We start from the raw sequence: 17,166 nt of genomic DNA on the forward strand, positions 1-17,166 counted from the left end.
TTCCGTGGAGACTGGCTTCGGGTCGGGACCCATCCGGCTTCCACGTGTAGAGGGCCAATCAGAGGGCGACACGTGTTACAGGCGCGTCAGTGGTGTGTAGTACTATAAAGGACCCCTCAAGAACTTATTTTCACACGTCTGGTCCCTTCATATACTATGCCAATGTCTTCAAAAAATGCATAAGTAGGTGCTTAAATAACTAAAATTAATGTGAAAATATATGTAAACGTGTCATGAGTTTACATTTTAGAAACATTTAAAGTTAAGAAGTATGTAAGTGCTTGATGGGGTGGCATTTTTGCAATCAATGTAAAAGATATACTCCCTCCGTTCCTAAATATTTGTCTTTCTAGAGATTTCAACAAGTGACTACATACGGAGCAAAATGAGTGAATCTACACTCTAAAATATGTCTATATACATCCGTATGTGGTAGTCCATTTGAAATCTCTAAAAAGACAAATATTTAGAAACGGAGGGAGTAACATGCATAACTTGATGAGCATTGCATGGAGGATATTAATGCAAAAGATGTAGAGTACTGTAAAGCAATCTAATAGTGGGCCGGCTATTCAGATATAGATGATATTGTTCACTAGGATTGATGGTAACTTACAAATAGTTTCTCGGTTCCACGGGTATGCAGATGTTACAACTCTATGTTATTGCATTCCACACCTACAAGTATGATGTGTCTAAGTCGTATCCTCTCGCTATAGAACTTGGACCGTCTTGGCCTTCGTCATCTCTGGACCATGGAACTGGGTGGGGGGCGGGGATTCAATGCGTCGTTTTCCTTACCACTCATACGCTCTTTCTCCTCCCAACTCGGTTCCCATTCACTGGTCCCCACGCTGATTACAACCGTTTGTGTTTTCTCTATGGTGGTCGCATCGCCTTTCCGCACCTTGTTGGTTTAGCCATCATTTGGATCCAATGAGCGTGATGTCCGAGGATAACTAGAGGTCTTCAATGAGGGCAGGGTCGCTTGCTTTGTAAAACCGGTGCGGAATTTGGTTGCAAGGGAGGAGTTGGAGCAAGCCCCATGGAGGAAGGAATCAACATTGTTGCGGCTCTTGAAGGTACTTCGACACCCTACGTATAGATTAGAATTTTCAATTCGATAAGAGGGATTGTATGGATTTGGTTGACATTTTAAATCGATAGGATATGCATACCGTCATCAAGCATAGATCATTGTGTAAATGAGATTATCCAAAGTAACTTCGCCATGTTTGTTACATTAGGAAATCTTTGTAGCGAACTCCAATTTATATATACTCCCTCTGTAAAGAAATATAAAAATGTTTAAATTATTACTTTAGTGATCTAAACACTCTTATTTATTTATTTTATAGAGGGAGTATCTGCTGAGAAACTCCGCCTATGTTGTCTCAACATAGCCGGTCCCAAGCCCGGGTAAAGGAGGAGGGTTGTGATAGGCTTGGCGAGCCAACGTAAAAACTCAGCCACTCTTATGGAGATGAAACCCAAAAGATTTTCGTTGGGGCGTAACCCTCTCAGCGACGCGCCACATCGGAACCCGGGTGTGGTGGAAAATGGGCAAGGGCCGGGCCGTCACCCCCCAAGTGGCGCGCCATATCTTGATCCGGATACGGTGGCAAGTGAGCGAGGATCGGGTCGTCGCATCCTTAGTGGCGCGCTACATCGGCGCCCGGATGTAGTGGAAAATGAGCAAGGGTCTTCGCATTTGACTCGACGAGTGCGAAGGGTAAGGAAGCTAGCCGAGCCTAGGAGGATTCGCTTAGGTAGCTGGAACGTAGGGTCTCTGACAGGGAAGCTTCGGGAGCTAGTTGATGCAGCAGTGAGGAGAGGTGTTGATATCCTTTGCGTCCAAGAAACCAAATGGAGAGGACAGAAGGCGAAGGAGGTGGAGGATACCGGCTTCAAGCTGTGGTACACGGGGACGGCTGCAAACAGAAATGGCGTAGGCATCTTGATCAACAAGAGCCTCAAGTATGGAGTGGTAGACGTCAGGAGACGTGGGGACCGGATTATCCTGGTCAAGCTGGTAGCTGAGGACTTGGTTCTCAATGTTATCAGCGCATATGCCCCGCAAGTAGGCCACAATGAGAACACCAAGAGGGAGTTCTGGGAAGGCTTGGAAGACATGGTTAGGAGTGTACCGATTGGTGAGAAGCTCTTCATAGGAGGAGACCTCAATGGCCACGTGGGTACATCTAACACAGGTTTTGAAGGGGCGCATGGGGGCTTTGGCTATGGCATCAGGAATCAAGAAGGAGAAGATGTCTTAAGCTTTGCTCTAGCCTACAACATGATTGTAGCTAACACCCTCTTTAGAAAGAGAGAATCACATCTGGTGACTTTTAGTAGTGGCCAACACTCTAGCCAGATTGATTTCATCCTCTCGAGAAGAGAAGATAGGCGTGCGTGCCTAGACTGTAAGGTGATACCTGGGGAGAGTGTTGTACCCCAGCATAAGCTGGTGGTTGCTGACTTCCGCTTTCGGATTCGTGTCCAGCGGGATAAGCGTGCCAAGGTCGCTAGAACGAAGTGGTGGAAGCTCAAGGGGGAGGTAGCTCAGGTGTTCAAGGAGAGGGTATTTAAGGAGGGCCCTTGGGAGGAAGGAGGGGATGCGGACAATGTGTGGATGAAGATGGCGACTTGCATTCGTAAGGTGGCCTCGGAGGAGTTTGGAGTGTCCAGGGGAAGGAGAAGCGAAGATAAGGATACCTGGTGGTGGAATGATGATGTCCAGAAGGCGCTTAAAGAGAAGAAAGATTGCTTCAGACGCCTATACCTGGATAGGAGTGCAGACAACATAGAGAAGTACAAGATGGCGAAGAAGGCCGCAAAGCGAGCTGTTGGTGAAGCAAGGGGTCGGGCATATGAGGACCTCTACCAACGGTTAGGCACGAAGGAAGGTGAAAGGGACATCTATAAGATGGCTAAGATCCGGGAGAGGAAGACGAGGGATATTGGCCAAGTCAAATGCATCAAGGACGGAGCAGGCCAACTCTTGGTGAAGGACGAAGAGATTAAGCATAGATGGCGGGAGTACTTCGACAAGCTGTTCAATGGGGAGAATGAGAGTTCTACCATTGAACTGAATGACTCCTTTGATGAGACCAGCATGCGTTTTGTGCGGCGCATCCAGGAGTCTGAGGTGAAGGAGGCTTTAAAAAGGATGAAAGGAGGCAAGGCGATGGGCCCTGATTGTATCCCCATTGAGGTGTGGAAAGGTCTCGGGGACATAGCGATAGTATGGCTAACCAAGCTTTTCAACCTCATTTTTCGGGCAAACAAGATGCCAGAAGAATGGAGACGGAGTATATTAGTACCAATCTTCAAGAACAAGGGGGATGTTCAGAGTTGTACTAATTACCGTGGAATTAAGCTGATGAGCCATACAATGAAGCTATGGGAGAGAGTCATTGAGCACCGCTTAAGAAGAATGACAAGCGTGACCAAAAATCAGTTTGGTTTCATGCCTGGGAGGTCGACCATGGAAGCCATTTTCTTGGTACGACAACTTATGGAGAGATATAGGGAGCATAAGAAGGACTTGCATATGGTGTTCATTGACTTGGAGAAGGCCTATGATAAGATACCGCGGAATGTCATGTGGTGGGCCTTGGAGAAACACAAAGTCCCAGCAAAGTACATTACCCTCATCAAGGACATGTACAATAATGTTGTGACAAGTGTTCGAACAAGTGATGTCGACACCGATGACTTCCCGATTAAGATAGGACTGCATCAGGGGTCAGCTTTGAGCCCTTATCTTTTTGCATTGGTGATGGATGAGGTCACAAGGGGTATACAAGGAGATATCCCATGGTGTATGCTCTTTGCGGATGATGTGGTGCTAGTTGACGATAGTCGGACGGGGGTAAATAGGAAGTTAGAGTTATGGAGACAAACCTTGGAATCGAAAGGGTTTAGGCTTAGTAGAACTAAAACCGAGTACATGATGTGCGGTTTCAGTACTACTAGCTGTGAGGAGGAGGAGGTTAGCCTTGATGGCCAGGTGGTACCTCGGAAGGACACCTTTCGGTATTTGGGGTCAATGTTGCAGGAGGATGGGGGTATTGATGAAGATGTGAACCATCGAATCAAAGCCGGATGAATGAAGTGGCGCCAAGCTTCTGGCATTCTCTGTGACAAGAGAGTGCCACAAAAGCTAAAAGGCAAGTTCTACAGGACGGCGGTTCGACCCGCAATGTTGTATGGCGCGGAGTGTTGGCCGACTAAAAGGCGACATGTTCAACAGTTAGGTGTGGCGGAGATGCGTATGTTGAGATGGATGTGTGGCCACACGAGGAAGGATCGAGTCCGGAATGATGATATACGAGATAGAGTTGGGGTAGCACCAATTAAGGAGAAGCTTGTCCAACATCGTTTGAGATGGTTTGGGCATATTCAGCGCAGGCCTCCAGAAGCTCCAGTGCATAGCGGACGGCTAAAGCGTGCGGAGAATGTCAAGAGAGGGCGGGGTCGACCGATTTTGACATGGGAGGAGTCAGTTAAGAGAGACCTGAAGGATTGGAGTATCGACAAAGAGCTAGTTATGGACAGGGGTGCGTGGAAGCTTGCTATCCATGTGCCAGAGCCATGAGTTGGTTGCGAGATCTTATGGGTTTCACCTCTAGCCTACCCCAACTTGCTTGGGACTAAAGGCTTTGTTGTTGTTGTTGTTTGTTGTAGTATCTGCTGAGTATATGTGGCCATGCTTTGCCATGCTTGTTGTCCATCTCAAACAGCGTTTTGCTTCTTATAAGCAGCTTCTTTCTATGTCCTGAAATACGTGGTCTCTTTTGCTATTAACTGTCGAGCAAATAACTGAAGCGGCCAGTTTTTTACTTTTCTAATCCAAACATAGTTTTGTATAAACTGGTTATTCTCAAAAACGTAGATAAAACCGATTTTCCCTAAAACCAGCTTAAAACGCATTTTCCATAATCCCATCGCTAATCTCCTCTATCCAAACAACCACTTAGGGCATCTTCCAACGCTCTTTCCAAAAACAGACACACTATCCATCCACAAATCACGTCCGAACATGTCCATGAACAAGATACAAGTCAACCCTGTCTCTCAAATAGGCATAAAATCCAAACAGCAAGGGTGGGTCAAACGGACTTAGAGAACAGAAGACATGGACTGTGAAGACATATGGTGAAGCGAACCTAGAGAACAAAGACAAGACTACGCGGTACCGATTTCATTTGAAAATGCCCTTGTGCGTTTTCTCAGGGCGATAATGCAAGCGTGAATGCATCTCACGTGCTTCCGAGACCAACACAACACAGGCAGAGCATTTGCCCCAAGAGGTGTGCCAATGGCGCTGCCCAACCACTCAACAGGACATTACCAACTAATGCTGCGTCTCTGGCAACAAAGAGACCACCTCCGTCTCTTTTCCTCAAACCAGCTGACTGGCAATGGGTAGCAAAGATGCAGAGATCATTCACCGAGCCGTTTGACGAATAGCGCACCGGTACTAACAAAGATGACGTATTAGCTATAGCCCACCATACTACCATAAGATTACCCAAACGAGTCCACTGTTAATATCCTCGGCCGTGCTACTGCCTCAGAAGAGATATCAGCTAAATAAGATTTACCATTGTTCAAGTAATACTGCGTGTTAAAATCCTCGGTATAAAATTACTCGGTTCTCTATATCCCACAATAAAGCACCAGAGAATTGAAATGCTAAAGTTGGTAGTACGACGTTACAACCAAAATGATGCTCTATCTCAGCATGGTCGACCTGGATGGATGACTCCACGTCCTGAAATGAAAACAAGCAGCCAGTTAAATATTTGTCCATAGCAGTATAAGACTTGATTTAAAATAACTGTTACTCCCTCCGTAAAGAAATATAAGAGCAGAGGGAGTAGAAGGCAAGCAGAATAAATATGCCTTCTTTTAGTAAATAAAACTGCATTCTAGCCAACTAGGTCCAGAGCATAAATTACGTCTAAAGTATTGACATGGTTTAACTCAAATTCTATAACATCACATTGTTTAACTATCCAGTATGTTCATATAAATCAACTCAAGTAGCATAACAGGTGATCAGAGCACCATTCACTGGGAAAGAGGCAGCTTTAAGACGTAATATTGCTGCTCTCAACTAACACTGAAAAAAAGGCCCAAACACCAGTGTTTTATACAAGTCCAATGCGCTTCATGTTCCCATCTAGTCCAACACCAGGATACTTGGCTGCTATTTCTGGTTCAAGCTTTTACCCACAACATCACTGTAATCATAATGGATACATATTGCAGGATGTGTCCTTAGAAGATGATGAATACAAAGGCATTATATTGGCTAATCAAACAAAATTTATAGTCACAACATGGGCACAAGACAGTAAGGCAATAACTCAAGTGATCTCAGTTTAACTTTCTTTTTCTTCATTGGCTGTCAGTAGACAAGACCATGTGGAAATAAGATGAACGAATAAGTATGCCATTACATACAATGTGCATCAAGTAAGGTAAAGCCCCAAAGCTTGTCTATATCTCAGGCGTGCCAGATAATTCAATGTCGACTCTTTGTATGAGTATAGCCTACATTTGGTCGTTTTCCTTTTAAATGTCAGGTTAAACATGAAGTTGAAGTATCATTACATCGCACCCCATTTAGCAGCAAAAAATCCAACAAACTGATAGCTTAAACCAGATTCGAACAAGGACAGCTGCTGTAAAATGTGGTGAATTAAAAATATAGATATGGTTCAGCATGTGTTTTGTCAAATGCTCACCCCAAATACTGGGAAACATCTCAACTACTCAGATGAAGTTAATATCAGTAGACTTATATTGTTACAAATACTTTCATGGTACAAATTCGTAATGCCGTTAACCAACATGTACTTGTAAAGATGCGGTATAAGTTGAAATCACGAACGAATCCCCAGAGTATCCACCAGATGACTACTCCCCACGTTCCCTCCATTTCACAATATATGCCCATATTCGTGGTAAGACATGCAAGTCGAGGTGAGAAAATCACAAGCGCAGTTATTGCAGTATCTCCAACCTGTACACTTATTATAATGCTGTGACATGGGTTATTGGGTTGGGTGGCAATAAATATAGTATTTGCTACTCCCTCTGATCCATAATAATTGTCACAGTTTTGGATCGGAGGGAGTACTATTTAAATGGGTTAAGTATCACCATGGAGCGAAATATGCTGGGAATACAAACTTATCCAGCATGCTCACTATTCATGAACTCGCAAGTCATTGGTTGATACAAAACACCTCATCATGTGTGCTCACTTTGGTCCAAACGAGGCCAGGTCAAACGATTTTGCACATGTGGGGCAGCAGGTAAACCTGATCATACCCCGGGTCAGGCCAGGTCCCGGCCAGGCTTGATAAAACCCAAAGTGAAATTTTGTGCATCCTTGGTCTATGTTCTTGTACCATCACTACGACCATGTTGTTCAAGTAATTCATAGATTTTGTGCATCCTTGGCCTATTTTCTAAGGGCACTCACAGTGCACACATCTAAATCACTACATGCTAATAGTTTCACCTCATCTAGATAAAATCATGCATGTTACTTCCCCAAGCGCAAAGTGCCCAGGTATCTACAAGTGGGCCAAACCATTTAATAACCAACTACAGCTTCTCTGCGGTAAAACTAGCTCCTCCCAGACAGAAGCATATTTCACCATCTCATGTTCTCTCTCCTTCACACCTTAAACATTCTCAGATTTGATAGCAAAAACTAGCCATAGATCTTGGTGAAGGTCAAAGGATTTGAAAATGGTACCCTGCAGGCAGCAAATGTTTTATACAAGCGGAAATATGGAACTTTCAGAACTTGGTCATGATAGCAAACCAAGGAAAAAGAAGATGGGCAGTGCCCTAGTTCTGAGAGATGGAGAAGATTCCGAATAGGAGTGGTAGTCGACCGCACCATAATATGGTGGTGGTACGATGGCTGCAACTGCCAGGCGGAACCACGTGCAATCATGGAAGCGCTATAGTGTCCTGTGTTGAGCATGTCCCATATTTCTGGATATGATCTTCTTTCTCCGCAGGAACATACTCATGGTTGTGCTGCTTCGCTTGCTTGTCTTCTCCCTTGCAGCGCCAGAGAGCGGGCAGGAGGCAGCAGGAGAGGGCAACTGTGGCGTCTGGAAATGGTGATGCAAGTGTCGCCGGCAGTAGTCCTTGGTTTCGGGTGACTGCTTCGTGCGTGAGGCTGGGAAAGCCAACATGAGTTTATTCCCTTTTTCTAGACTCCAAACCAAATTGAATTTCAATCACGAAAATCATTCAAGGTCAAAACTAGACGAGGACTCTCAATTTAGTTATGCTCCGATTTTAACAAATGTATAGTCGTTTTCGATTAACTCGACGAGTCGAATCAGTCTCGAATTTCCATACAACTTACAGTTAACAAAGTAAAATTTTGGTCAACTCTTACGACTTGTGTCAAGGTTTAGCCTTCATAATTTCTGGGGTATTTTCATATGTGTATAGTGGGGCTTGGACTCATATTGTGAGACAGAGAGAGTATACAAGAAAGAATTGCAGCTTCACAAACTAACTCTCTGAATAGACATGTAATCATATGAATCAATCATGTGGGTATTTGAAAATTTGCCAGATCATTTTGCCCACGGATAAAAATTAATTATAGCACCAAACCTGAAATACTTCTGCTTCTGAGTCCCAACGTGCATTAATATGTTAAACAGCATTATGTAGATATATGGTTACAACCAGACTAATAATCAACAGTGAGACTGCGAGAAACCAATAGCACCAAACACATAGATACTCCATCTAGCACAGTATTGTATTTCAGTTTTGCACTGGCCAAATACGAATTTGACTATAAATTTCTGTCACAGTTTATTTGTAAAGCCTAATAAATTATATTAATTTTACACTCGGATGTCATTTTCATGTCACTAATACTAACAGCATCAAACTCCAAACCGTTTAAGAGCTTCTAGTTAACGAGCTCTTACTCTGACAAGACATCTAGACGATACATACATCTTTTCAATAAATGGGGGAGGACACATGGTATATTCATATAATCATATTGCAGGACAAAACGTCAATTGTACAGGACGTGAATCTAGGTGAAGGCACTATACTAATGCTTGACCGAAATAAATACAATCTTGTTGCCTCACTGTTTTAAGATATAGTTTATGATAAGTATACTCAGTCTATGATTATATCCCATAAATAACAAATTATGAATTAGATTAGAGGTCATTGAAGTGTCTATCATAAAGTGTTTTAGGAAGGGCCTGGCCAGTGATACCCACTAGAAAATTACACCATCAAAGTCATCACATTCCACAAAGACAAAGGACAACCTACCACTCTACCATACTCCATTTTATTCCGTGTCACTTTACTACATGCCAATTAAAATATGCTTCTTGAAATAAAAGTACGTATACATTATAGAAGCATATTTGACAGTGAATCTAGAATTATGATTCCATTCTTGTAGATGTAGATAGGTTTTCCTATATCCATGGTCCTACCTTAAAATGATTAACTGATGTGGATCTCAAACAACATACATTGTGACGCTGAGGGAGCATAGGAGCATTTACAGAGGGAAACTGAAAGAAACGAAAGAAGTCTATCTGCCATACTAGTCTTCAGAATCAAGGAAAGAAGTTGAGGGATGCGTCCCAAAGTAATTTTGAAACAAAACCAGCAGTTTTTCCTGAACATAATTGATGTTCTTCTTTATTACAGTTGGAGAATCGCATATGATATTATGAGTCGGTGTGCATTTCGTTTCAGCTATAAAACCATTTCCGAAATGACAAATTCTCTGACTCATCTAACAAGATTGGGTGAATTGCTAAAATATAATTAAACCCATCATGTCCAATATTCAAATTGAAATCATCTGAACCAAAATGCCATGCGCAGCAGGGAAAAGAAGAGATACTATTACATACCTCTGCAACCAAAGGAAAGAAGCATCGGTCGCCGGTTGAGACAACATTTACCTCCAGCTACTTGGCCAGAAGGTATGAATGCCATATCCAGTCTTCCAGTTATCCAGGTAAATCACCTTCCTGACTGCCCACCACCCAACCGCCATGATTGCCAGCATCGCAAATCGCTGTGTCTGCAGGCTCTCCACCTTCACCAGCAAGTGTGTCATCACAGCTATCATCAGCCCCACGAGGGTGTACAGGAAACCCACGGCAAACCCCTCTGCGCCGAGCTGCATCCCCGAACCCTGGTAGAAGAAGACGAGCTTGTTTGGATCCTCCCGGTCCGTGATGAACATGGGCGTATGCCTGATGATCCCGTACATGCCCCCTGAGACGCTGAAGAAGTAGACGAACAGCGCCCCGGCCATCCAAAGCTTGCGGTCATGAAGCAGGGTGTCCCCTTCCATGATCCTCTTGATCCCGAACGGGATGGAGATCAGGAACAGGAGGCCGAGCAGGATCATCTGGTTGCGGGAGACGAGAGGCGGGCGGACGATGGGGCCGACCTCGAGGCCGGTGCGGGCCTCCACGAACTCGACCATGGAGTCGGCGAGGCGGGAGAAGTGGGACTGGTCCATCTGCTCGGAGTCGGCGAGGCGGGAGTGCTCCGGGCGGATGAGGCGGACGTGGGGGAGGGAGTTGACGCCGAACTGGGAGAAGGAGTGCTGCGACTCGGAGAACTCGATGTCGGCGAAGAAGAGGTCGGAGGAGTCGGGGTTGTTGGCGTGGAAGGAGGCGGAGAGGAGCGCGAACTCGCGGCGGAGCTGGGGGAGGTGGAGGTCGGTCTTGGAGTGGAGCGAGGTGGCGTCGAAGAAGACGAGCACGGAGTAGGGGCGCGGGGCCGGCGAGGAGAGGAAGCGGGTGACGGAGGTGTCGGTGAGGTGGATCACGCCGGCGGGGGAGCGGGAGCGGAGGGACTGGAGCTCGCCGACCAGGTCGTTGGCGCCGGCGAGGGCGGAGGCGGCCGCCGCCGCGAGGAGGAGCGGGAGGAGGAGGCGGGGGAAGATCGCCATGGCCATGGGTGGATGTGGATCTGGGGAGGAGACCGACGGCGAAAACTGAGCAGGTGATAGAGCAAACAGGGGAAAAGTATGAGAGGAGACCTGTTGGGTGGACCCGCGAGAGAGTGCAAGCACTGAAAATAGGCCCGCTAAGAGGTTGCAATGGGCCAAAATCTGGGCCTTAACCATTTCTTTTTCTTAAAGCATGTCCTCCACCCTCGCTCGGCCGGCCCATTCGCACTGCGAATAGGGCCGGTAAGAGGTTGCATATATATTTTATAATATTTTCATTGTCTCAAAAAAATTATAATATTTTCAATCCCTAAAAAATTAGATTTTTTCCAAATATAAATAAAAGAAAAAAGAAAATGAGAAAATAGAAACAAAAAATGCGAAAATAACGCGGACAACGGGGACACGGCGCGGGCAGCGCTCACGGTCGTCGCGCCGCTTCAGTGCTGGTGCAAGTGAGAGGTCGCGTCTGCTCTGCGCCGATGTCAATGCGGAGCGGCCGCTCTATAGCGGCATGAATGCGGGCAACTGGCACTGGGCGGGAATGCACGCGAGAGAAGGAGGAGGGTTTTTTTTGGGTCGGGATAGTCAGGAGCGGGCGTGATAACGGTCCGGACGCCCGCAAAGCCCCCCCCCCCCCCCCCTCTCAAATAACTTTATCTCCAGTTTGCATGCGATTTTGGGGTCAGTGTTGGGGGAAAATGCGTCCGGAAGCGGACCGATACATGACCGTTTTGGATGGCTTCCAGGGACTGAACCACACGGTCCAGACGTATGTGTGTGATTTGAGGTTAGTATTGGAGATGCCCTAAAGATTGCACATGGTCTTCCTTTCTTACAACACAAGGTCTTATTGAATAGCATTAAAGCCAGTGACAAGTCTTCATTCTGTGTGAAAATGTCTTATAAGATTAAATTCTGGCAACCAATTGTGAGAAAAAGGATAACTGTTTGTTCATGCGTGCGTGCGTGCGTGCGTGTGTGTGCGCATGCGTGCGTGCGTGCCTGCGTGTGTGCCTGCGTGTGTGTGTGTAGAGACATGACCGAGGAGGACCGATCAGATCATATGTGAATGTTTTCTCAATAGTCTAGGAGGATCACCAGCTTTCACTAGAGCACCTAATGTCAATAATAGACAATGCAAGAAAAGATCAATGAGTACTTCGAGAATATGGGAATAGGACGACATGCAGAAGAGAATGCATAGTACCACCAACCGTGCTTGTACTTTCAGGACATCGTATCCGACGTTGCGGCATCCTTTGGCTACACGGCGAGGCGGTTCAACTTGCATCACTGGGAGTGCATGTACGAAGAGACCATGTATTCACTCCACCGTATCATGCACCGTATCTCTTTTTTATACTCATAGGGTCACAGCTGAGTAACCGATAAACTGATAAATCAGCAAATTAATAGTTTAGTGGACCGATTAAGTTATCGATTAGCCTATTAATCATTTACTCGTCATCTAATTGAGTAGCTACCAGTTAACGATTTTCTCAACAATGCATATAATATTTCAAACACACACCTAGTAGTTAGAACGACACAATCTCCTAAGTCACGCCTAGGACGTTAACCGCCACCAAAGGCACTATGCGAACACCAACCGCCTTGTCTACACCTACCGCTTTTTTTTTACCTAGGCACGAGGAATAAAAATTAAATCTTACTACAACATCAAATATCATACCTCATGCTTCCTACAAAAAAGGACCTTAACCTCGCTGGGCCGGCCCATTAGCACTGCGAATAGGCCCGGTAAGAGGTTGCATAGTATATAGTACCACATATAATATATGAACATATTTAAAATGATAAAATAATATATATATAGTACCACATAGTAGTATATGAGATATGTGGGGTAACTATCACTGGGTGGTAGGATGGATTTTCCCTATATATATACATACATATATATATATATATATATATATATATATATATATATATATATATATATATATATATATATAGAGAGAGAGAGAGAGAGAGAGAGAGAGTATTTTCAAATATAATAAAATAACAAAGAGATGAGAAAACAGGAACAAAAATGCGAAAAATAACAGAAAACCGAGCGCTTAATGCACCCCCCCCCGTGCTAGGCCGGCCTAGCGATCCCATCATCTCGCGTTAGGCGAGGTATAGTTGCGTGCCTGTTTGGAAGAAAAAAATGGGATGCTCGGTTTTCCTTGTCCGGGTGGTCGCTAGGGCGAATGCATGTCAAATATGAGACCTCTTAATCGGCGCCTTCTGCGATGGTAAGGAGCTCTGGCGCGCACACGCCCATAGCCATGGGGCGGGCATTCACATGCGCGACGCGGTCGCTTTGTGAGGGTGCACTTGTTTTGCTCGATAATTGGTTGACCAGTCGATGGTTGGCCAATTCACGTTGGGAAAAATTGCAAGAAAAACAGAAAATCCAAAAAAAAAGGGAAAGTAAAAAACATGAATTCAAAAATGTTCATGGATTTGAAAAAAAATCACAAATTTAAAAATGTCAGCCATTTATGAAAAAATAAGACTTAAAAAAATTTCCTGGATTCTGGAAGAAAAAATCATGAATTTGAAAAATATTAACGAGATTTTAAAAAAAGTAATTTGAGAAAAAATTTGTAATTTGAAAAAAGTTCACGGATTTGTGGAAACAATTACGAATCTGATAAAAATAAAAAATAGAAATGAAAAATAGAAAAAATAAACTAAAAAATGAAAAACGAAATGAGAAACCGAAAAAAAAAACATCCAAAAGAAAACCAGAAGAAAAAACCGTCAGTGCATCATTGCGAAGCTTCTTGGAAAAATGGTGAAAAAGACCCTACGGCCTCATTCGGTTAGGAGGAAATCAAAACTTAAAAATTGGGGGTAGCGTAGGACTTTGATAGGATGACACTTGCCATCCTAAGAAATTGACTTGCCTCGTTTCTATGCGTAAAATGAGTTTTGAGTGGATGTGTAGTTTTCTCCAAAAACATAGAAAATGAATAGTATTCCTATGAAATTCATGAATGCATTTTCCTACGAACCGAATGCATCTGTCAGAAAATTTCCTCTGAAATCTTTGTTCCTATGTTTTTCGCATGAAAATCCTCAAAACTGAATGAGGCCTACATGGGTCAGTCCATTTACGTAGATAGTGTAGTTGAGGGTGTGCACCGATTGCGAATTGTACTACAACCGGCGCTTAAGGCGCAGAATAAGAACCGGGGTCAAATAGCCTTTTTTTTTTGAACACACCGGGGTCAAATAGCCGGGCGGCACACAAGGAGGATGGAAGAAGAAACCGCTAGGGGGCCCATTAGTTAGAAGGTGATTACGGTTTTAAAAACCTTCTAGAAGGTTCTTGTATGGTTTTTTACTGGTCTTGGGAACCTTATAAGCCGTTCTGGTCTAGTTTTTCTTTTTTCCTTGTTACCCTTTAGGAGGTGCCCGTCCCAGATAAACAACCCACGTTGTTGTTTCCTGCCCCCCCCCCCCTCCCCGGCCCTAGATGAAAATATTTATGAAACTTTAGAAAATGTATGTGTTTTAAAAAAAAGGTCTCCAAAACTTTAAGATTGCTCATGTTTTCAAGTCGGGATTTCGCAAAATGTCCGCACTTTAAAATTTTCATGTTTAAAAAAATGTTCTTAAAATGATTGTGTTTAAAAAAAACTAAAAAATTTAGTAAATGTTTGTGTTTTCAAAAAAAATCTTGAAACTTAAAAAATAGTGTTTTAAAAATAAGCTAAATTTAAAAAATGTTTGCATTAAAAATCAAAGCATGGTGAAAGATCGTGGATGTCACCTAGAGGGGGGGTGAATAGGCGTTTTAAAATAATCACGATTTAGGCTTGAACAAATGCGGAATAAACCTAGCGGTTAATTTATCAAGCACAAAACCTAAAACAACTAGGCTCACCTATGTGCACCAACAACTTATGCTAAGCAAGATGAGCAACTATGTGATAGCAAGATATATGACAAGAAACAATATGGCTATCACAAAGTAAAGTGCATAAGTAAAGAGCTCGGTTAAGAGATAACCGAGGCACGCGGAGACGATGATGTATCCCGAAGTTCACACCCTTGCGGATGCTAATCTCCGTTTGGAGCGGTGTGGAGGCACAATGCTCCCCAAGAAGCCACTAGGGCCACCGTAATCTCCTCACGCCCTCGCACAATGCAAGATGCCGTGATTCCACTAAGGGACCCTTGAGGGCGGTCACCGAACCCGTACAAATGGCAACCCTTGGGGGCGGTCACCGAACCCGTACACTTTGGCAACCCTTGGGGGCGGTCACCGGTCCACAACCTAATTGGAGACCCCGACGCTTGCCCGGAGCTTTACACCACAACGATTGAGCTCCGAACAACACCAACCGTCTAGGGCGCCAAGGCACCCAAGAAGAACAAGCTCTAGGGTGCCCAAACACCCAAGAGTAATAAGCTTCTCAAACTCCACTTCCACGTATCACCGTGGAGAACTCAAACTGATGCACCAAATGCAATGGCAAGGGCACACGGAGTGCCCAAGTCCTTCTCTCTCAAATCCCACCGGAGCAACTAATGCCAGGGAGTAAAATGAGAGGAAGAACAAGAAGGAGAACACCAAGAACTTCAAGATCTAGATCCAAGGAGTTCCCCTCACATAGAGGAGAAAGTGATTGGTGGAAATGTGGATCTAGATCTCCTCTCTCTTTTCCCTCAAAAACTAGCAAGAATCCATGGAGGGATTGAGAGTTAGCAAGCTCGAAGAAGGTCAACAATGGTGGAAGAACACGAGCTCAAAAAGGTTAGGTTCAAAGGGGAAGAAGACCCCCTTTTATAGGAGGGGGAAAATCCAACCGTTATGTGCTCAGCCCGCACACGAGCGGTACTACCGCTCCTGGTCCCGGTACAACCGGGACTCACAGTATACGTGCAGAACCTTACCAGGCGGTACAACCGGGCGACCAGGCGGTAGCATCGGTTGAGAAGAACAACCGGACCAACCGCCCAGCCACCGCTCAACCACCGCATAGGAACAGAAGGGAGTCACCCCTGGGTGCGGTAGTCGAGCGGTACCGGGCCGGTGCAACCGCATGGCCTTGAGCGCTCGGGCGGCTAAGTCCTGAGCGGTCGAACCGCTCCGGACACCGATGGTACCGGTACGACCGGACCAACCGGGCCACCACCGCCCGAGTACCGCATCAAAATAGAGGCCTGACCGGTACTTGGGCGGTGCCTGGCCGGAACAACCGCTCAAGTCTTTGCTGAGCAAGTTGGCGGTACCACCGCCCGGAAGCAGCGGTACAACGGCTGAGAGCTCCAAGCGGTACTACCGCTGGGGCACGCGGTACTACCGCTGGGACCAGACAAAAACCACTCTCAAGAAAACCAGAACTGCCATAACTTCTGCATATGAGCTCTGAATTGAGCAAACTCAAGCTTGTTGGAAACAAGTCGACGAGTAGCATCAAAACAGTGACTGGATATAGTAAGAAGAGGCAGGGGAGGTATGCCAACAAATAGAGGAGTGAAACCTCCAACCGAGAAGAACCGGCAAAACCTCCAACATCGAAAACATCATAGAAGATGCATGTGAACTCCGTTTTCGATGAACTCGAGCTTGTCATCAAGATGACCATAAGCTCTAAGACTCACAAAGAGAACCAAACAAGAACCAAGAAAAATGATGCAAGGATGCAATGGTTTGAGCTCTCTACGAACGATACGATCAAGCTACTCATCGAGAGCCCCCCTTGATAGTACGGCAATCGATCCTATAACCCGGTCTCCCAACTACCATCATGAGACCGGTAAAATAGAAAACCTATCAAGGGCAAACCTTTGCCTTGCTCATGGTCCACTTGAGCTAGATGATGACAATCTTGACTCCCTCAAGTTGGACCACCTTTCTTGATTGTGTTGACTCGATGAAGACTAGTTGATTGCTCCCCCATACTCCACTATGGGTGAGCCACTCTTCCGCACATCTTCACAAGTCCATTATCACCACAAAGGACGGCAAGCTTCAAGCATTTGATCTCTTCGTGATGCTCCACTTGAACTTGCACACCGCAACCTAACCCCACAAAGAACTCTCACGAAGACCATGGGTTAGTACACAAAGCGTAATTGACAATTCTTACCACACCATGGGATCACTTGATCCCTCTCGGTACATCTTC

At 45.0% G+C, this 17,166-nt stretch overlaps 1 protein-coding gene across 1 annotated transcript; it reads right to left on the reverse strand.

Moving 5' to 3' along the window:
• Window positions 1-5,611: 5,611 nt before the first annotated feature.
• On the reverse strand, window positions 5,612-11,081 carry LOC123148765 (probable dolichyl-diphosphooligosaccharide--protein glycosyltransferase subunit 3). Its single transcript, XM_044568253.1, has 2 exons — window positions 9,954-11,081; window positions 5,612-5,779 (listed from the first exon to the last, which is right to left on the reverse strand). Exon 1 carries the CDS (start codon window positions 11,012-11,014, stop codon window positions 10,001-10,003), a length of 1,014 nt encoding a protein of 337 aa, XP_044424188.1. The 5' UTR covers window positions 11,015-11,081; the 3' UTR covers window positions 5,612-5,779; window positions 9,954-10,000.
• Between the last annotated feature and the right edge of the window lie 6,085 nt (window positions 11,082-17,166).

Source organism: Triticum aestivum, chromosome 7A, assembly GCF_018294505.1.
Source record: "Triticum aestivum cultivar Chinese Spring chromosome 7A, IWGSC CS RefSeq v2.1, whole genome shotgun sequence".
Lineage (NCBI taxonomy): Eukaryota > Viridiplantae > Streptophyta > Magnoliopsida > Poales > Poaceae > Triticum > Triticum aestivum.

Coding starts and splice junctions, on each gene's coding strand:
- LOC123148765 (XM_044568253.1), bottom strand. CDS start 11,014: ATGGCCATGGCGATCTTCCCCCGCCTCCTCCTCCCGCTCCTCCTCGCG.